At 35.2% G+C, this 21910-nt stretch overlaps 1 protein-coding gene across 3 annotated transcripts in view; it reads left to right on the top strand.

Moving 5' to 3' along the window:
- Positions 1 to 4274, top strand: part of SEMA3A (semaphorin 3A) — a 463873-nt gene extending 459599 nt beyond the window's left edge. For all 3 annotated transcript variants that reach the window (XM_027574766.2, XM_027574767.2, XM_027574765.2), the window contains one exon: positions 839 to 4274. In XM_027574766.2, coding sequence (XP_027430567.1) covers positions 839 to 1294 — 456 coding nt within the window. In that variant the 3' untranslated portion in view covers positions 1295 to 4274. The remainder of the gene's footprint in view (positions 1 to 838) is intronic.
- The last annotated feature ends 17636 nt before the right edge of the window (positions 4275 to 21910 follow it).

The raw sequence follows: 21910 nt of genomic DNA, 5'->3' as shown, positions 1-21910 counted from the left end.
TGTGAACTCTGATATGAACTATGCATGTAGCATCAGAGACAGATCTTCCTCCTCCATGTATTCATTTATTCCTGAGTAAAATTAGAGAAATGTACACAGAAAATCTCAATACTCTGAGCCTTTAATGCTTTTTAAAAGTATTAAATAAGGGTAACTAACCAGATTGTGGAGGTGATTTGTAAATGAATTCTGGGCAGATAATTTTCCAAACATAATCTGAATATAAAGTTTAAGATCCTCCATTATCTTTTTTGACATTTGAAGTGTCTTTAGATATGTAATCACATCATACAAATGTCAGAGTTGATTTAGACAGTTTTATACCCTCTCAGCTTAGGCTTTCATAGTTGTCTGCTGTAAACTGTATTCAAATAAAAGTGAGATTAGATATATTCAAGAGCTTATCTTCATATTTATGTCACATCTAAGACTTGGAAAGTGAATAAATAATTATTAAGCATGTAATTATGCTGTTTTCTGATAATCATGGTTCTGTAGTTCCAAGATTTACTGTTAACTTTCTCCCATATTTATATACCTTCTTTCAAGTTTATAAAATAAAGTATATCTTTGTCCTTTCATTATCTTGAATATTTTAAATTATTATAATGACAAATTCTATTAAGACAGTAGACAACCAGTATGCATTTGCAATGCATCTTTAAAGTGATTTACAGAAATTTCTCTTTTTTTCTGATGGAGAACTGCTATGCTAGACATTTTATTAACTGGTTTAAAGTGTACCTCAACACATAATCTAAATTTTTACTGAGACAGAGTCCCAGAACTTCTATTTCTTTAAATATGTATATTTTTGCTACCATTTCTCTTCTGCTAGATCAGAGTGGATGATCATATCATCAGGACAGAACAAGGCCTTCTACTGCGTAGCCTACAACGGAAGGATTCAGGCAATTACCTCTGCCATGCCGTGGAACATGGATTCATGCAGACTCTTCTTAAAGTGACCCTGGAAGTCATTGACACGGAGCATTTGGAAGAACTTCTTCACAAAGATGATGATGGAGATGGCTCTAAGACCAAAGAAATATCCAACAGCATGACACCTAGCCAGAAAGTCTGGTACAGAGACTTCATGCAGCTCATCAACCACCCCAACCTGAACACAATGGATGAGTTCTGTGAACAAGTGTGGAAAAGGGACAGAAAACAGCGTCGGCAAAGGCCAGGACATACCCAAGGGAACAGTAACAAATGGAAGCACTTACAGGAAAATAAGAAAGGTAGGAACAGGCGGACCCACGAATTTGAGAGGGCACCCAGGAGTGTCTGAGCTGCATTACCTCTAGAAACCTCAAACGTGTAGAACCTTGCCTAGACAATAACTGGAAAAAATGCAATATACATGAACTCTTTTCATGGCATTATGTGGATGTTTACAATGGTGGAAAATGCAACTGAGTTCCTCCAATTATAAATTAAGTCCATGAGTAACTTTGCTAACAGACTTTCCTCCTAATACCGACACCTAATAGAGGTCACGTGAACGCAGATGTTCACTTTAGCAGACTTAAGTGTTTCCTATGAGATTTCATTGTACAGGTTTCACTTTCTTCTTTGCCTGAGAAATAAAAATGTCATTTGCCATATTGCCATCTACAGAAGAAAAACTGCATCAGCAAAGCCATTTTATTGAACTGCAAGTTTAAAACAAACTGCATGGATTTATGAAGCTGATGAATATTCCAAAATATAGTTGGATTCAAGGATATTTTTTGTCTACCAGCACTCATGTTTATATGTACTGGAGGAGTAAAATGATACTGAATAAATGGTCTGTGGAAATATAAAAAACATAAACCATCCATCATCCAGAAGAAAAATGGAATACACTGATCTACTACTGATGTCTTCTTTCAGCTTTGATCTAAAGATGTATTTTATTAAAACTATAATTTAAATGTACCATGACAAATATACAGTAAAAATTAGCTCTTTTCTAAGCTAGAGTAGGTTTTTGTCTTCGAGTTACTGTGCTATATAGTTTTTGTTTTAAAAACTCCAGTCGCGTGCTGCTTTTTTCCGACATTGTGTTTTTAGTTCTGTAAGAGGGATAGCCGATAGTGTTCAAGAAACACATAAACATCATTTACTGTTGATTCCTAAAGCCTGCATATAAACTATGCTTTATTTCTCTGAGGAATTCAAACATATAATACCTCCCCCTTCTTTAAGTATTATCAAAAAATAATTTTAACTTGCATAATGTTCCTAGAAAAAACAGAGCTTTTAACCAGCAAAATCAGAAGCAGCAAATTGACTTGTTAAATGCCTTGTGTTGTACCTAATGGATCAATAAGGAGAAAAGGAACTGCATATTTCACGAAAATAATAAGCATTGTTTAAATATAACAGTAACAGAAAATCTCTTAATTCTGTGCTTGAAAACTTGCATGATATTTGAGACATAAACTCTCATGATTCCTTTAGGAATTACGTCTGTGTCACTTAATTTTTTTTGAAAAAAGATCAGTAATAGAACAATTTCTTAAAAGCAAATTTCCCAGCTCTGTTTACATCTGTATCAGCTGTCTTTTATCTCATCTTGTTTAAAATAATTATCTGTCTAAGGAACACATGATTCGTTTCATGTTGATGGGAGCAACTTTTATACAAACTGTTTTCCAGGACACAGCTCACACTTAAAACATGTCAAGCTTTTTGTTTCCTGCAATAACTTATAAAATAAGGTAAAAGATGATCAATAAAGGACTTGCCTTTTTCCTTGTCCTGACATGATTCCTTGAGAATCATTGACTTCAAGGTGGATAAGACCTTCAGCATTATGATAGTTTTCTCTTGCACTGCACTCACCTTTCCAGGAATCCCTCCCTAGATCCTTCATCATGCACAAAAATGCAAAGGAAGCATCTTCTTGCTAATTAATGAAAGCAGCATTGAAATTCTAACTCTAGCTGTCTTGGGATTCTAATTAACTCAGCATTAATTTCCCACCTCAGACTACAATGAATTTTTTTTTTAATTCTCAGCTGAAATATTTCACAGATGGAAGCTGATGTTTCAATTTTAGTGATTTGAATAAACAATTTGTTAATGCCTATTTCAAATGAAAACCTAAAAATAGTCTACATTCAATTTTAGGCTCCATTGATGAATACAGTGTTACTTTTAGAAATACATCCTTAAATGGTATTTGAATTTTAAATTATTTGAAGGACATATTTCTGTAGAGAAAACAAATGTTTGAAATACTAATCAAAGAACAAAGAGTACTCCAAAAATAGGTAATTGTTTTATTTTCATCGAGTATCTTAACTGTGCTGAAATTTGGTGTTTCATTTCCTTCGAAGTTTGCAGCTGAAACATTTATTTGCAGTAACAGAAATATCTTAATTCTTATTAGTCCTCAAAACTAATAGATTTGAAGGGATAGATTATATGATAACTTTAGGGATGCCTTCCAATATCTGAATGCATTTTGTTTAGCATTATGAGGAACCCAGAGAAAGGAAGTCTAGACTTCAATTAAAAGAAACAAAACAAGCGAATCTACTGGCATGTCTTTATAAACCATCAGGTCTAAGTTTTCAAAGAAAATTATAGATATAACTTGCAGGTAGATAACGCTTATTACAGTCATAGTCTGCCAATGTGTATTGAGGGGGACAGTTGCACGAAAAATAATTAACGTCCCATTTAATTTAGTTTTAATAGACTTTGGCATATGCATGTATCATCAGGGTTGAACCTTTATTAAGAGGCTCATGTGACCAGAAGCAAGTTCTGACAGCAATCTTAAGATTGGAAAAAGCTACATTGCAGCAGAGAAATTCTGGCCCAGTTGAAATCCAATGTAAAATGTAAATGCATGTAAAGGCACACTCAATGCTACTTTTATGTATGATTTAGTGATTTTCAGTGGTATGTGTTTAATATTTTTGCTACCTTCACATTAGGCAAAAGAGATGTAAATAATTTTGAAAAGATGAGGAAGGACAGTAAACTGCAACTTTATGTAGGTACTCCATTTCAGTGTGTTCAACATCATCCTAAAATGCGAGATTTCCCCATACAGGTGACAAGGGGGTTTATGTGCTATTTAAGGGCAGAGGCTGTGTGCCCATTCAATAAGCATGTTTTTTGCCAGGTAGTAAATATGTTCCATATCTGTATTTATCACTGCATTTCAGATGGGAACTAGAAAACTGGAGAGACAAATGTAATGAAACTGCTGCTGTAAATTATTCCTGTTAGCATGTACTCAGTTGCTAAATACACATTTCTTCAAAATATTTGAATTCAGATGTCTTTACTGTTCCCTGTAGCATATGGTGTCAAGGAACATAAGCTTAGAAAATGCTGAGAACCAGAGTCAGGTTGCTACATAACAGGTTTCTTCATTCTAGTCATCTGTAAACTGAATTCTGTATTTATGGGGATGATGTGCATTTTGATGCCCTTTAAGTTAAATGTTATTTTTGTCATGCCTAAAAAAGGAAATGTAGGGATGAAATTCTATAAAGTGTTATTATCATGATCAGTTTGGTTTCCTTCAGAGTCTGCAAAGATGCCAACAATTACTCAAATGGCCTATCCTTAAAGTTATAAGGAAGCATTTTATTAATATGAAGTGATGAGTATAAGATTTTGAAATCTTTATTTTATGAATTCACTTTTAAAACACAGCTTGCATTCAAACTTTAATGGAAATCATCCAATTTGATGGCCTCAAAGACAAACTTAACAAACAGGATTCAACATCATCTTACCGTGTTACAATGTGTTAGATATAAACTGCCCTAATGCCAAAGGCATCCAGGCTTTTTATTTTAACTTTGTAATAATTATTCAAAGTCATTGTTAATGTTTGCAAAATATGTTTCCATAAAAAAGAAAACATTATTTTTCCCAAAGTTTGCAGAAGCCTGTTAGTTTATCTGATTTCTAACAATCTTTTATACTAGTTAACTAAAGAAACACAGTTTTTTAAAGTTCGTATACTACGAGAACTATAAATGAAGAGAGAATGAAGCCACAGAAATGGTATGGCCATTTTCACAGTCAACCTGACCAAAGAAAACAGCTTGGTTTTTACTTTAACCATGCAAACACACACAGGCAAAGGTAGAGGTACCAAATCGAACCCAGTGAAACAAAAAGGTGATTTGGAATATAAAGAAATTGGGCTTCTAGACACTTGGAACTTTAGAACAAGACTCCTACCTGTTCAATTAAATTATATTGATAGATCTTGTCTATCTCTTATATGCCAGGCGCTGGTAAGTGATGAGGATAGTAAAACAACTTACCATGATCTTATTTGGCAAATCTTTCCTGTTTCTTCCATCTCTAGATGAAACTAACCACCTTCTCTGCACTAAATCTGTGCCTTGTATATACTTTTTTATTGCCACACTTATCACAAAGGTATAATTTCTTTGTTTACACCCCCATCCCTTTCTAGACTGTAAGCTCCTTGAGAGCAGGGTTTGTATCTAATTTATCTGAACCTCCCCACCACCAACCCCCCCCGCCCCGTACCTAGCATGGTGGCTGGTGCAGGAGAAGCTCAATAAATCATTGTTGGAAAGAATTGGGTTATAATGTGATGAATGTCACATGCAAACGCAAGATAAAAGTGCTATGGGATCCAAGAGGAAGGAATAAATTTAAAGAGATCATGGAAAGCTTCAGAGCATAAGTGACATGCAATCTAGGAATTGCAATATAAGATAAATTTGCCCAGATGAAGTAAAAAGGGCAATCTGGGCAGAAAAAAAAAATTAGGTGAATGGAGGAGAGGTGTGAAAAAATGCTTTTATTGTGAGAACAGGTATTCCAAATAGAGTATGGGGTTCATAAAGAAAAGTAAACTGTCCCACTACTATGAGTCAAAATGGTGTAGTTGTTTGATTTTTCCTGGACTTTGGCTTATTGCCCTCTATTTGTACCCAACATTCTCATCCCTGGCAATTAGTATCATTCATTCTGCGGCTTTCTACCCCCTACCCCTTTTTGCTCTCCCTCCCTAACTTCCCTCTTAAATGTTGACCTCTTTTATCTTTACTTAGCTGGAGTCATAGCACTTGACATTTTCAAACTAATCTTTATGCCAAAATCTCCTTTCTAGTTCAACCAACCTTGCTTTTGTGCCATTTGGAAGTCAGAGGAACAGCTGGGAGATGATAGCTTTGTCAGGCTGCTCTTACACAGTTAGAAATGAAAGCTGCCCTTATATGTCACCTGCCTTCAGCATTGCCCCCCTTATCTAGTGTTAGACCACTCAGACAGAGGTCCAACATTGCCTAGCTGATTAAGAGGGTGGCCCACAAACAAGATTTCATCAAAGATGGCTTTAAAATATGAAGCCCGAGTTTATTCAATGAATACCCTAGATGGAGTATTTATGGCTAAACAGTGATGCAGGTGAGGTTGGAGTACATAGTTGACAGGCAAAGACTTCTAAGTAAAAAAAGGAAAAGAAAAAAATTAAGAAAATGAGGGGCTTAGCTGCATCTTGAAATTGTTAACCGAACACCACCATTATATTAAACTGTCAAGTTTTTTTTCTCACATAACAAAAAAAATGTATTTTATTTCTCTTAATCTAAACATTATACTTACAGACACATTGTTATATAGTACCTAAACAAAAGTTTTCATAAATGTGTTTAAGTCATCCCAATTTGGGTAATTCTGAAGTCTCAACTTCATCCTTTCTTTGTAAATCTCACTGAAGCATTAGACCTCAAGTAAATACAAAAAAAAAAAAAAAAAATCCCTGTCATTTGTGTAGCTCAGTTCTTAACGTTTTGATTGTTTTGTTGATGACTAATTCCAGAGAGGCTTAAACTGTTTTAGGCAAAGTTGTATGTCTAAAATCAAACAGCTTTTCCACTTTAGGAATTTTTTTTATTATACCTCAGTTTTTAGGAAGTTTGCATCCTTGACTTTCAATAAAAGAATGACACTTTCAGTAGTCTTCAAATATTTTTGTTTTCTCATTCACTGTTTTAAATTGCCGATAAATGTCAACAAATGAATATATGCCTCTATATACCTTTTGGTAAATTCTACTTGAATTTACATACTGACTAAAAATGGTAAAATATGCTTCAAATTTGCATTTTGGCATTTACTAACTTCAGAAATATTGCTTATTCTCTTCTATGCATTACTTTTGACCCTAACAGTTGTTTGTTGAAATTAGTTATGTTTGATTTGGTTGAGGAAGCAGGTTAAATAATTACTTAGTGAATATTAATACAGAGTCAGAAGTAAAAACTGGCACCCAAAGTGTACTATCAAAGAGTACACTGAATTCTTAAAATTAGGAAATATATTTATTCACAAGAGTTTGAGTAAATATTCGTCTAAGATTATTATATTTTGACCAAAATAATAGTCTAGTCATTTAGAAACATGCCATTGTTAGGATTTCTCCTTTACCTTATTCTTAATCTCTCTAGAATTTACGAAACAAACAACAAATTCCCTAGGTTACAAAATCTCTAATCATTTAAAAAGTAACATATGCTGTTTCCCCCAGTGGAGACTGGAATATAATTTGTAATTGTTTCCATACTGGTTTCTTCCTAAGCTCCCCTTTGTCATTTTACAATGTTTTATTAAAATTATTCATATCAGGGAGCTACGTATTCATTACTGAGAAGTAACATTCTTGAACTCATTTAAAGGAAATGTTTCTACATTGTTATAATCTTACCCAATTGATATCAGTACATATGAAATCTAAGTACAAACTATAATATATTTAATTGTATTATAATATTGTAATATTTAATAAAATCAATTAAGCAGAAGTATAGAGCATTAGAAAAGCCTTACTAAAGCTACTGCTTGGTAATAGTAATAATACATTTTTTATATCACTTTATAATGTTCAAAGTATTTTTGTGATCTCATCTGATTCCCCTTATATGAAGTAGGGCAATTTTATTATCCCAACTTTGTAGGAAAGAAAAATTAGGAGTGGCTTATTTAGATCTAATACTTGGCCAGTTCTAAACCCCTGATTACAATCTTGTTATTTGATCCAATTGGAACAGAAGATTTTTATCACCACATTGGATTATATAGTGAAAATATTAAACTTTTAATGAATTGCCACGACACTATGCATTATTTTAGTTTAGATCATCTAAAAACAAGGTGCATTCAAGGAAACAATTTATTGACTTGGGCACTTGGTAACATAAGCTATTAAGTACAGAAAATGAATGAACCAATGAAAAATCGGTCAAGTGTTCAGTTATATAACACTGGAATTGATGTCTGTAATTCACTTTCTTTAAAAAAAGACTTCAAAGAAAAAATACGGGTTTCTTCATGCATGCATCTTTCTTAAATATTTGAAACAAAGCAAAAAAGGGAGAATATGCTAATTGATACAAGATGAGCTTCCTTCACATATTTGACTACATATTGACTTCACATATTTGACCAAAATAAAAAAATAGTTTTGGAATCATATATGCATTTATAAAGTCTGATTTTATAAATGAAAAATATTTGTTAGAAAATACCTCAACTTTTGAATAACAGTTTAAAGTAAATACCCTTAACAATAATTTAACATATCAAGGATAATATCCCACAAGCAAACTTTAAAAATTACTGGCATTTTAATAAAAATACATAACTAGATCAACTTTATAAGTACTTTTCATGGACTTGCTAATTCCTGGTATATAACAATTATCAATACCTATGTCAATAAATGCCAGAAGAAATCCTATTTAGATCTCATTTTTCAACAGTAGTTGAAAATATGTATATACGTATTCAACTTAAATATGTACAATCTTTTAAAGAAGTTATGTTTTTACTCGGCTTGTGTATCTAGATGACTTAATTTAAAATTACTGTTACTATTAAATTACTATGACTTTTTTTTTTAAAGATTTTATTTATTTATTTGACAGAGAGAGAAATGAGAGCAGGAACACAAGCAGGGGGCGTGGGAGAGGGAGAAGCAGGCTTCCCGTGGAGCAGGGAGCCCGATGCGGGGGCTCGATCCCAGGACCCTGGGATCATGACCTGAGCCGAAGGCAGACGCTTAACGACTGAGCCACCCAGGTGCCCCAAGTTACTATGACTTTTAAAACACTAATTTCCACAATTCTCTTCCACCTTCGACAGTATCTAGCCCATCTCTCCTTCCAGTTAATGGTTCTTCTTGCAAAATTTAGTGTCCTCTCCAGCGATCCAGCAAACACCTCAATTCCACATTAATTGCCCTATTTCTCCAATTCATATTCAGTCATCAACCAGAGATCAGGAAGGTTTTAACAGCACGTAAAAAATAAAAGTTCAAGGGTAAGTGAGATCAGCTCTGGGCAGATAGAGGAAAATAAAACACAGGTTCAAGGAATAAGGATAAGTTGTTATTATAAATACAATTTAAGTCTTAGAAGATGAAGGCGCGAATGGGATCTGAGTTGGCTTTGGAAGCAGGGAACACCTCTTTCATTAGGCAAAATAAACAATCAAATGGCCTTAGAGGTGAGCAACCCTGGTTTGGATGCCATTGCTACTCCTTTACTTGGTGGGGTTTTTTTTTGTTTTGTTTTTTTGTTTTTCCCCTGAGCTTCAGTCCTCCCATCTGTAAAATAGATACTACCTCAGTCCTTTCCTCTGTGTAGGAGAGATGATAGAAAACTCATTCATAGAGGTGGGGTAATAATTAACATTGATATACAACACTACTGATTGTGATATATATTCACTTTCATCCATTTCTGTCTTGATAATGATGAGAAAAAAAGACGTTCTTTCATGTTAAAAAAATGCTCTTGATTATATCTACTGCCACCCTGCCTAGACCTTTATCCCTCCATTTGTCTTGGTTTCTTATATCTCTGATTCCTCCCTTTTTCCATTCTAAAGTAATCATAGCAATAACAGTAATTTCCCCCACTCCTGTCATTCACTTGAAGGCTTTTCTACTTGACTTTTCCCATAAAAACTCACACAAGAAATGCTGAACGGACTCCCAATGAAAGAACGTAATGTGCTTGAATTTTATCCTCTCATAAAACATCATTAAATTAAGATAACATATTTATCTTAATTTCTAACTATGTCAACTTTTAATTTCTAATTTTTAGAACTATTATCTGCCATCATCACCCCAAAGGATATATCCGAAAGGTGATTAGCCAGTTGTTCTGTACTAAGTAATCACTGGTTGTGTGTGTGTGTGTGTGTGTGTGTGTGTGTGTGTGTGTGTGTGTGTGTACGTGTAGAACATACGGTTTCCAAAGTTAGCATTTTCAAGCTTGAAAAGAAGATATTTCTGTATACATTACTTCATAAACAATATTCTGGAAAACAACTCTTTTCATATAGGCTCAAGTAAATAAAGTATATTACATTAAGTGTAGATCTTAATATACAGTGATGTATAATGAAAAGATATATGTGTAACGAAAGATATAATGAAAGATCTGAAGATACAGTCTAAGCAATTGCACGTGCTGATGAAAACCTTTCAAAAATAGGATCAAAGGTAAAAAATAGTATAGAAGAAATTATATTTCTTGCAATAAGACATAATTTACAGGAAGAAACTGAGAACAGGCATTTATTCATAGTCTCTAAAAAACACATGAAAAAGAGCACTACCATAATTCACACCTAGAAAGATAATAATTTATGCAAAATCACTCCCTTTAAAAAGTAGAGATGAAAAGAGACATGACACCTCAAAACCCTGCCAAGCTAAGGATAAACATAAGAAATAAACCATATGTGTTGTGGGAGGCAAATCCACAAAGAAACTGTTAGGCAAAAATAAGACCAAACTATGACATGATCCAGATGTTCACTAATATGAAGTTCTCAGCAAAATCTGGCGACTTCAAGGTCTGGTAGGAAAGAATAAAAGTTCCGAAAGTGTGAACACTGATTGGCTTCAATTATTTGGTAATTCTTTTTAAATAATTGCCTTTTGTTTGAAGTATTGTCGTCTTTCAGCCTTAACTATCTTGGAAATTGATAAAAAGCAGCATAAAGAGATGAAATAACAATGCAGGCTTTGAAGCAGAATTATTCCATTCATGGGAATTTTAAGAGACCATTTGGGCTAGGTCCCCAGGAAAGGCTACTGTATATATTAGACAAGCTGGAAGGAGGAAAAAAGAATAAGAATTGTCCGAAAGTGTTTTATACTGTTCGTAACTGAAAAGAGCATTGAGGTCAAACTCAATGGGCAGTATATATATTTATGATAGCACTGAAGAGAACTTTCAGAGAACACTGAACTGGGCTTCCTTTTATATGCTGTCTAGGTCTGCTCTCTGGGTGTCTTGTAGGCTCTAGGTTTCTCAGTGCTTCTCATCAGTCCCGCTATGCTTCAGTATCTTGCACTTCTCATCAGTCCCGCTATGCTTCAGTATCTTGCACTTCTCATCAGTCCCGCTATGCTTCAGTATCTTGCACTTCTCATCAGTCCCTCTATGCTTCAGTATCTTGCACTTCTCATCAGTCCCGCTATGCTTCAGTATCTTGCACTTCTCATCAGTTCCGCTATGCTTCAGTATCTTGCACTGAATACAACACAACTCACCTTGTACACAACTTCCATTGATTGGCTGCATGATGGCATAACATATTTAACATAACATGAAGGGGTTGGAAGAGAGTGCTTACAAATTAGAAATTTTAGGAACATAGGAGCGAAAAATCTCAAATGCTGTGAGAGTATGAAGAAAGAGAATGGAAGCTGGGATAGGCAAGGGAAGAGAGTGCTTTGATCTTCAAAGGAAGGAAAAGCATAAAGGAATGCAGTGATCATCTCTTGTATTCACAGTGCAAATGCGTGTGTTCCTGTCTTCTTCCTCTTTTTATCCTTCTGGAGATCCCATCGAGACCCATCACAGACCTGTAGAATGGGAACTGGCATTTTAGCTCAGCCCCCAAATGATTTGTGTCTGAAGAGCTGTGCTCTAAGTGACTCATTCCTGTAGATTTGGATCTCATTTTCTTTAAGGGCACAAATTTAGATCATTCTTACTGCATTTCATGGCTAATTTCTCAAGACTTAACTGGCCCACATAAGCTTTCTCATGTCTGATTCCTAAGAATGCTTACCTGTCTCCAGGGTCTGTTGGCACTAGGGGTAGAGATCAGATGCTAAGATGTGTGGGTCCTGGAATATCAGATCAAAATGTCTTAACCCATTGATGAAGACAAACTATTGCATATTTTGAGAATGATTGTAATAGAAATTGATAGAAGTTGTGTTTTAAGTAACATTTATCCAACAATGATACAGGCTGGATTGGAGGTGGGAGAATTTCACTTGGGAGATATTTCTCTTATGGGGCATCTGCCTGGCTCAGTGAGATGAGCATCCAACTCTTGGTTTCAGCTCAAGTCAAGATCTCAAGGTCGTGAGATCGAGCCCTCGGTCAGGCCCTGCGGTCAGAGGGGCATCTACTTGGAATTCTCCCTCTCCCTCTGTACCTCCCCCTGTTCTCTTGGTCTCTCTCTCTCTCTCTCTCTCTAAAACAAATAAATCTTTTTTTTTTTAAAGAAGATATTTCTATTATTTAGATTTTTAAAAAGTGATACTTCCTGTGTTTGTTCTTGGATAAAAAAGAACATGGAACACATCAACTGTCTAAATAGTTTTATCTAATTTTTAAATAACACCCTTAAGAGAGACAGTGCAGTGCAATGAGAGAGTATACTTCGCAGATAATATTGTCATTGCATTTCCTTTAAGTTCCCCGGGATAATGAAGGTACAGATTTTTCTGGACTGTTCCGGGAGCAGGCTTCCTGAAGTTTGGCAGCAGCATGGGAGTGACTGCTTGAATTTCTCAACCATTTGTTTCCCAGTAATTTTATAGTATTTCAATTCTATGAAGAGAATATAGCAATTTCAATATGTCCTATAAATAGAACAACTCAGATTACCAACAGAAAGGCTTTTTTAAATTAAATACGCAATTTAGCAAAAACAGTAATCAAACGCTATTTCCTTAGACTATTTTGGTGCCATTAAATCCTAATAATGTGGAGAGCCAACACTTAAAAGCACAACCAACACTAACAATGTATTCATGTGTACATGCCATATATTTCTGAGATTTATTTTTTACTTCATCCTGGGTGGTCTCCTACTGCTTTTTACACTACAACCGACTGATCCCTAAGTTCAGGGTTATTGAAAAGCATCATAAATAAAATCCATGTGTGCATTGTTTAAGTACCAGATGATATTTACAAAGGTTTCAGCAGCTTTGCCAGTTCACTGCCAGCAAAAATTACCAATGTCTACCATTCGTTGTACAATACAAATGTTTTTATAATGCTAAATTCACCCCAATAATCTTTCCTGGCAAATTCAAGTATGACTGCAAAGGAATGATATTATTTATGTTGCGCTCACTGTTGCGTGTCAAAGCAACAGATACCCTCTGTTTCAAGCAGCACGGGAACTTCTTGTTAGACGACCCATTGTCGCAGATCCTTATAGTCTTATCAACTAGATTAGGTGTCCTTAGGAAAGAAGTCTGTGCTATTGTTTCTATGCAAATAGTTGATTGATTAGAAGCAGAATGCAGGCCTATTAAAAATCACTTCCAAAAAAAAATTTATAACTGAAGTACTGGATGTTTTCTGTCAATGAGATTTCAGGAAGCGAGGACTTTAAATTAAAGCTCAAGGGAGTTTCCAGCTATGGAATTTGAAAAGTGCAGTTTTCTCTTAAGCTCTCTGTAAATCATTTTAAAATACTGCTGATTTGCTAATGTGTAACACAGACTCCTAAATTTTTGTTGGGGAAAAAGGATAAATTGGGAGCACTGGGAATGGGAGTCTGGGGGCAATCTGAGGTACAAGAATGTTTCCAAAGCAGATACAATACACCAATTGAGAAGTTGTAAGGACAGAGTAAAGTCATTACCACAGAGGTGCTAGTTTACTGTCCCTGAGTCATGAAATAATTTTGTACCATTGAGTATCAGTTTCTTTATACGGCTGAATAACTAGTTATATTTTTATATTTTTAACATAAAAGGGCAACACTTGGATAAAATTTCATATGGCATTAACAGCTGTGTCATTAACCAAAACCCAGTGCTAAAGAATTTAAAAAAACCCAAATCTCTGTTGATAGTAATCCACTCCAGTCTCAGATCTTTATTGACAAATGTGTTGTCTCCAGATATATTTGTGACAGTTTCCTTGAGGATCAGTGAGCTTTTGGGAGCTGTTCTGTTGACCAGGTACAGTAGAGAATCCATATTCCTTTCCTGGCCCCTTCCTGTGCTGACCGCCAGAGTAGTGGCCAGTGGCTTATGAGTTATAATTGTTATGTAAAGTGGCCAAGGTATTAATTAGTCAGAAGTGTTGGAAAATTGTTCATCATCATAGAAGAAGGACACTTGCCAGTGGGATCTCCATCTTTTCCACTCTGGGGCTGAAGAGAGGACCACACAGGACAAGGGCAGAAGACAGAGGCAGGAGGACACGAGGAGTCTGGCCACTTTCAGAGAGGAAGGATATCCCCCCAGGGCAAAGCAGAAGAGCTGCGTATGGCTGAGAGGCCAAAGGAGATACCAGGAAGTGGAAATAGGGAGAGAAATGGGAAAGAAGGTGGAAGGGTAACTTCCTTCTTTTAGGAAATCTGAATTTTCAAAGAGAGAGTTACAGTGATGCTAGAAGGAAGATTTTTTTGCTTGGATTAATATAAAAAGGACACGATAAAGGACTAGTTTAGGAAGTTGCTTCTTTAGCTGGAAATGCAGGTTCTCAAACCTTGGATTGTTTTATCTGTGTTCTTAAAGAGCGGTGCATGTGCTTGTATTTGTGTGTGTGATTATGTATGTATGTATGTCTTTTAATTGATCCAAACATGACAGCCCTCTCTCCATTTATTCAAATTTTAGAGCAGCAGGAATGTAGAAACCTTATTTTCAAAGCTAAAGTTGCTTGTTGAGATTCTACATTGTTTATGGCTCAAGCATTCATCCACCTTCCTCATCTTTGCTCTCCATACATCATTAGCCAATAGAATGCACTATAGCTCTTCTTCCACTAGGAATGTACAGTTCTATGGAAAGAAACCCAATAACCCTACCTTTATCACCAACAGGGAACTCATTTGGAGAAATAAAATGCAATATGGCACCTCATGGTTGTAGATTCCTCCTTAAAGCCTTGCCCTTCGTGTTTTATCTAGAGACCCTGCTGCCAACCACCTTCAGTTCCTGCTGCTCTTCTACATCCAACCCAACTCCAAGCCTCTATGACTACACATCCGCAGTCATCCCATGCTGACTGAGACACTGTTACCAGGACTCTTTTGAGTCCATCTCCGCTGATACTCAAATATCCAATGCCAGACATGTGCTCTAGGAAACCACAACAGTCCCTGGTGCCGCTATTGGTTCCCTTCCAATTCCCCTACTACTCCAGCCTTGCTCTTCCCTACATAGTCTAGTTCCTGGTATGTTCCATTTAATTGAACAATAGAAGCACTAAGTCTACACAGATTTTTTTTAGATTTCCTTAATAATCCCTTTTAAGAGTTAATTTAAACCCTGACAGACTCCAGGCAAGATGAAGATTTGGGCCAAAGACTTTTTCTGTCTCATGTGAGAGTATTCAAGGGCATTATTCTCATTTACTTCTTAGAGTGCATTTTTTAAAGGAGAAGATGAAAATTAGGCCTCCATGTCTTTCTTCAAACTCATCCCCATGGATTCTGGAGGAAAGAAGGTAAACCAAGTAAGTCTCTGAGGCTCTGCTACAAATATTTTAAGACTGTTCCAAAGAGATTGTAAAATGTGACTCTAATAACCTCCCAGGTTGTGCAAATTAACATAAAGAAACTAATTGCTATAAGTGAGAGAATTTAAGAAATCTAAGTGATAATATCAAATATTAAAAGAGAAGTATCTGAGGGAGCTGAAAGGCTCTGCCCCAACTTGTATCATCCAGATTACCGACTCTTTTGCCTGCTGGAAACAAATGCACATGACAATCATCTATCACATGCTTAGAATATATAAAAGTTAATAATGAATTATATACTCTGGAAGAATTGACCCTAAGCTCAAGAAGACCAGCAGAGATTGATAAATCTCACTGATTCACTCAAAAATTGTCAAGTCCTTACTTTGTTCTAGACACAAGAGATATAAATCTGACTTCTAGGAGATTACAACCTTTAAGATGAGATAGGAGTTGATACTGAAATGTAATAGAAAGTGATGAACATATTAAGAGAACAAGAGGTGTACATGCTATAGCAATTGATAGATCACATTGTCTAAAAAGAATCTCAGAAGTCATTCTTGAACAGTGCCCTTCTCTCAGGGAGAGTCAGCATTTTTAGCCCCATTACACAGAAAAATGGTCAAGTAGCAGAAAGCATTGAGGCTAGAGTTCATGTCTCATTATAGAGTGCCTTTCATGCTAAATATCACTGTCTCTATGATGTATAAAGTTAACATAAATATTTCTCCATGGTAATTGAAATATTTATACAAATTCACTCATATAAAACACTTTGTGTAAATATTTTTGAAATTTCAGGAATAAATATTTCAGCTTGGTAACTTTCTGCTTTTTAGTTTGCCTACTAGTAGCTTCTATGACTTCATACTTATTAATCCCTCCTTAATAATTGTTTTGTTTTTTATGTAGAAAGATCCTAGGAGTTTGTATTACTCATTTCCTTCACATAACTGATGCTGTGCACAATTTATATTTAGCTACGTGTGTTCGGCTTTTAAAAAAAGAAGATAGCAGGAAGGGAAGAATGAAAGGGGGGAATCAGAGGGGGAGACAAACCACGAGAGACGATGGACTCTGAAAAACAAACTGAGGGTTCTAGAGGGGAGGGTGGTGGGGGGATGGGTTAGCCTGGTGATGGGTATTAAAGAGGGCACGTACTGCATGGAGCACTGGGTATTATACGCAAACAATGAATCATGGAACACCACATCAAAAACTAATGATGTAATGTATGGTGATTAACATAACATAATAAAATATATATATATATAATAAAATATATATATATATATTTCAGGAAGAGTTCAATCTTGAGAATGGGTTTGTACTGGTGGAAAGCATCAACAGGCTGTCAACTTTGCAAGTAAAGACCTCTCAGGATATGAGTATCCAGGGATTTTGCAAAGGCTATTTTCACTTCATAAAATGTCTCAGTCTGAATTCCGTGGCAACTTTTGTTTTTGACATTTTATTTTTCAATTCAAAGACATCTCAATGTGTCATTATCTTGAAGAATGTAACATTACATGAATCCAGATGAGTAACAAAAACTCCATGATTTTAGCCAACCTGCACCTGCCATCTTCCCTGGAGACCCACTCCTGTGTGATTTCTTTACATGAAGTAAAAGCTTTTTACACATCGTCCTGCAGTAATTCCCAACTCTTATGGAGTTGTGAAACCCTTTCATTATTTGATTTTTGTCCTCCACCTCAAGCATTTTGGAAAAATTTGAAGGAATTTTAATTTATTTTAATACTTAAAAAAAATCTGTGAAGAAATTCGATAATGAGCATTAAAAGGAGATTGTAAAGTAATCATTAGCTCTTCTTTTTAGATTGGGCTTGCATTCCCAATCAAGGAAATGCTTCTGCAGATGATATATCTTTCTATTCCTCTGATCCATATGTCATCACTCCAAGAGACCATATTTCTTTCTTTCTTTCTTTCTTTCTTTCTTTCTTTCTTTCTTTCTTTCTTTCTTTCTTTCTTTCATTCATTTGGTCAGTTAGCCAGCCAGTCAGTAAATGTTTGATGAGCCCTACTCATCAAACCAAGCATGCTCCTAAGCTGCTGAATAAATAAAAAAGAAGACAAAAATTCCTATAGTAAAGGCTCTTCCATTTCAGTGTGTGAAACAATAAAACATTTGAAAAAGTAGATAACTAGTACCTAGTTACCCACAGTTTTCTTTAGCACCAAGCAGTGTTTTGTACATAGTAAGTGTTTAACAACTATTTGCTGAATGAAAGATGTAGCTTGGCTTTGCTATTTACTAGCAAACTATTTATCATCTTTGCCAAATGGAAATAACAATAGGTATCTCCTGGGTTTCTGTAAGGATTTACAAGTATAATGTATTTAATATGTAAGTCACAGTGCCTTGTATATAGTAAATGGTGGAAAGTGTTCATTTATATGGGCACAAAATTATGCATAACACATTGAAAGTGTTATGGAAATAGAAGGCAAGGAGTTAGTGATGTTCTGGTAGGCGGTTAGATACAGCTCAGCGGGATTGGGTGGACCTAAATGCATCATGAAGAAGGAAATGAAGACATGTTATTCCTTCTTCACCTTCAAGGACGGTACCTGACAATTTCAAACTGAAAACAAAAGATATAAAAGGAGTAAAAGAGATTTCAGCTAATGATTTGAATCAGCCTGACAAGTGATGGTGATAGCTTCGTAAAATAGAAAATAGGTCAGTATTGGTGTGAAGGCCATAATGGTTAACCAGGCAGTTCCACAGCTGTGGCTGGAAATTCATCTCTCCCATGTGGCTTTAATATACAAACTGAAGTGGTGAAAGTACTGGGAATGGCACATGTACCAAGTGAGAGAAGAAAATGCATTACAAATGCTAAAGCTGGTAGCTATGTTATTTGATAGTTCCACTATTTGCACTATCTCCCCTCCCTTTTATTATTATTAATAATTAAGTTTTGATTATAATATATACCTTAGTTCATTAATTCAACAACTTTTGAGTACCTCTAATATGTGTATACTTTAAAGTGGAATATCACACAGAAATCCTTTAAAGGATATGGGACAAACTCCTCCATATGTTGTCATAATATAAATTCTCAGCTAACTGACCCTTCACATCCTTCCATTTAAATTGATTCCTGTTGCCCAACCCTGTAAGAACTTTCACTTGCAAATTTTGCTCCATGAACATAGAATCAAGTGGAAACCATTTAATGGAGAACTGGCCCCATTCCATTGGAATCTCAACATCTGTCCTTCTCCAAATTAAAAACCTCCGGGGGGAAAATGACGCATTGTAAATCGGTGATAGTTTCAATCAGTGTCTGTTGGTAGAATTTAACTAATGCTATTTGAGGTTGTAATTACATGAATAGAGTCAAAGTGTTTGACATGTGTAGATTCCATACACGAATTTAGTTCATTTACTCAATTCCCCGATTTTATTAAAAGATAGTAGGTGTCATAAATCACAAAATTATAGCCCTTCACTGTTGGAGATCCAAAATAAACAAGTGAATAAGTATACTTGCAAATACTGAATAATTAAAGCCGCACCCAAAGAATATTTCCTTAGCCTCTAAGGTCTTACTTGTTAGAAACCATACTATAAGAAAGTATGCTTTTCTTTCTTAAACTTTCTTATGAGCTAGAGAATAAAACCTTGTTGGATAGGGGAAAGGAAGTAATATGAAATCCAATGAATAAATGGGACAGCTTAATGTGGAGAAATGTGGACAATCTACTTACTCGGGAACATTTTCTTAACAGCAGCTCTTTCCACCACTATCTCTTAACTCTGAAACCCCAGTGGGAGTTGGATATTGTATTTTCTTATTTGGATTGATTACCGAAATTTTTTGTTAATTGAGAAAGCTGATATTATATGAATTCTCCAAATGACTGTGGTTTCAAATGAGAAGTACATTTATAAGAGAACTTTAATTCCTCTACTTTTGAAATGGGAAGACTATTAATCTTAATTACATATTATTATAGCACCTAATATTTTAAAAATAAAATCAAACTTTAAAAAAAAAAGCCTTTCCCATTAGGATACAACAAAATTATGCTTTAAACATGGTGATTTTTTTTCTGCCAAAGTATTTAAAGCTTGTTTCATTTAAAAGATATTGGACTCCTTATTCATTGCTAACTAACTCAGCTTTGAAAGTTAGCCAGTTATACATCTTCAGTTAGCTAAATAATAAAAATATCTACCCTGAAATACTGGGGCAAAGCTAGATCTGGAATTAAATTATCTGGGTAAATATATTTCAATTCACAGTATCTCAACCACCTCTCAATATTTATCAGTACTTTATAATTAATTAAATATTTACTATTACCTTGATCACATTTATAACACAAGAAATGCAAGAGTGAGGCAACAGGAAAACAGAGGAATATTAAAATATTCATGCAAAAATATGCAGAAAATAGTCTCAGAAGTATTGTGGAATATGAAATACAATTTTTAGAAAGTTACATGAAATTTCATAAAACCATATCAACCTACAATGAAAGATATAGAAAGATATCCATTTTTCTGAAATTTACCAGTTAGTTAATATCCCAAATTCTCTCATAGATAAAAAAGGCAACTGCAACTTAATACTTTCATCTAATTAAATTGTAACCATCTTTTCATATGTATTTTTCTTCTAAAAAATAGGAGCATGAAAAGTCTATGCCACAAATGAGAAAACACAAACATGATTCTCTTTTAAGATCTGGCTGAGGAAAACCCATTTTAGTTCTGTGTAATTGGGATTCTTTATTCAAGCTATTTTGGGCCAAGTGTATATGAAGAATAGCAGTAACAAGATGATTTCTAAAATCAAATATTGTGACCCCAGGCAGAAGACAATATAATAAAGTTGTTGAGGAAATGCACCTGCCACATAGATTACTCTCCAGCAAAACAATAGCAACGAGTAGGTCAGTCTGACACTGAGCTCAGATACAGTGACAGATTTTAAGCAAAGATCTCACACAGCTCACAAGAAGAAGAGGCCAAGTCAGTGTCAGATTATATAAAGAATGAAAAACCAACAGAAAGGCTTGGGTGCTCAGAAAACCATGACCATAGGAAACCAAATGACTCAAACTATGAAGTCTTAACCAAAGCACCACCATCCTCCCATTAAGAGAGGCCCTGATCTCCGGTGAAGAACACAGAGGCAACTGACAATGAACACAAACCAAAAAAGCAACGACAGATATAAAATCTTGACCCTTCAAAGGCATCGGCCATATTATTTATTTTATCTTTGTTTATCCTCAGAAAAACTTCCCAAATATGCTTCTCTTCTAGCACTCATTATATTATATATCTCTAGCAAGAGAGAGAGATACTCTATGTTTTTATCTGACTGGCATCTTAACCAGATGGTGAGCTTTTTGAGAGAAAGGGAAGCATGTCCTGTTTACATTTATATCTGTAGCTTCTAGCTTAGTTCTAGACACACAGTAGTAAATACTCAATAGATGTTTAATTGATTGATTTGAAGTTAAAGTACTACTAGAAACACGTTAAATTTTCTTAACAAGTATATTATAATTAATAGTACCATCTTTGAGTATGAATGAGAAATGTGTGTGTGTATGTGTTTGTATATATACATATGGATATACATGGATATATATACACTGTAGTATCAAGTGTATGTAACTTGATATTATATGATAGCATTGGACAAAAAGGCATATTGAGCCCACACTATATTTTTCTTCCCTCACATTATACCGTAGAACTGCAGGAAAGTATATATATTTTTCTAAAAATTGCATAAATGTAGAGCATGCTCAGAAATGGGAAGCAAAGTTCCAGAAGATCAAAACTGAGTTATTTCTGATAGACTGAATGGAGACAAACTTTGATGGAGTAGAAGAATGTTGTCAGCTCAACAAACTTTTGGAGGAGTAGAGTCTTTAAAACGTGATAGGAGTAAAGCCACAAAAATCCCCTGGGGGATCCCTGGAGTGGGAGGGAACTAGAGTAACCGTAGTAGGATTAACTGAAGTACCACAAAGGGACTAGTCCCTCTGCCAGACACAAGCCCACCCCTCCGCCCCATCCCACGGGACACATCCCTCTCCACCCAGACAAGTCATAGTAGGAGTGTTGGTCACCAGGTAGACTTCCAGGGTTGGAGACAAAA

The sequence above is a fragment of the Zalophus californianus genome, chromosome 12 (genome assembly GCF_009762305.2).
Source record: "Zalophus californianus isolate mZalCal1 chromosome 12, mZalCal1.pri.v2, whole genome shotgun sequence".
NCBI lineage: Eukaryota > Metazoa > Chordata > Mammalia > Carnivora > Otariidae > Zalophus > Zalophus californianus.
This window is presented reverse-complemented; position numbering and strand designations above follow the sequence as displayed.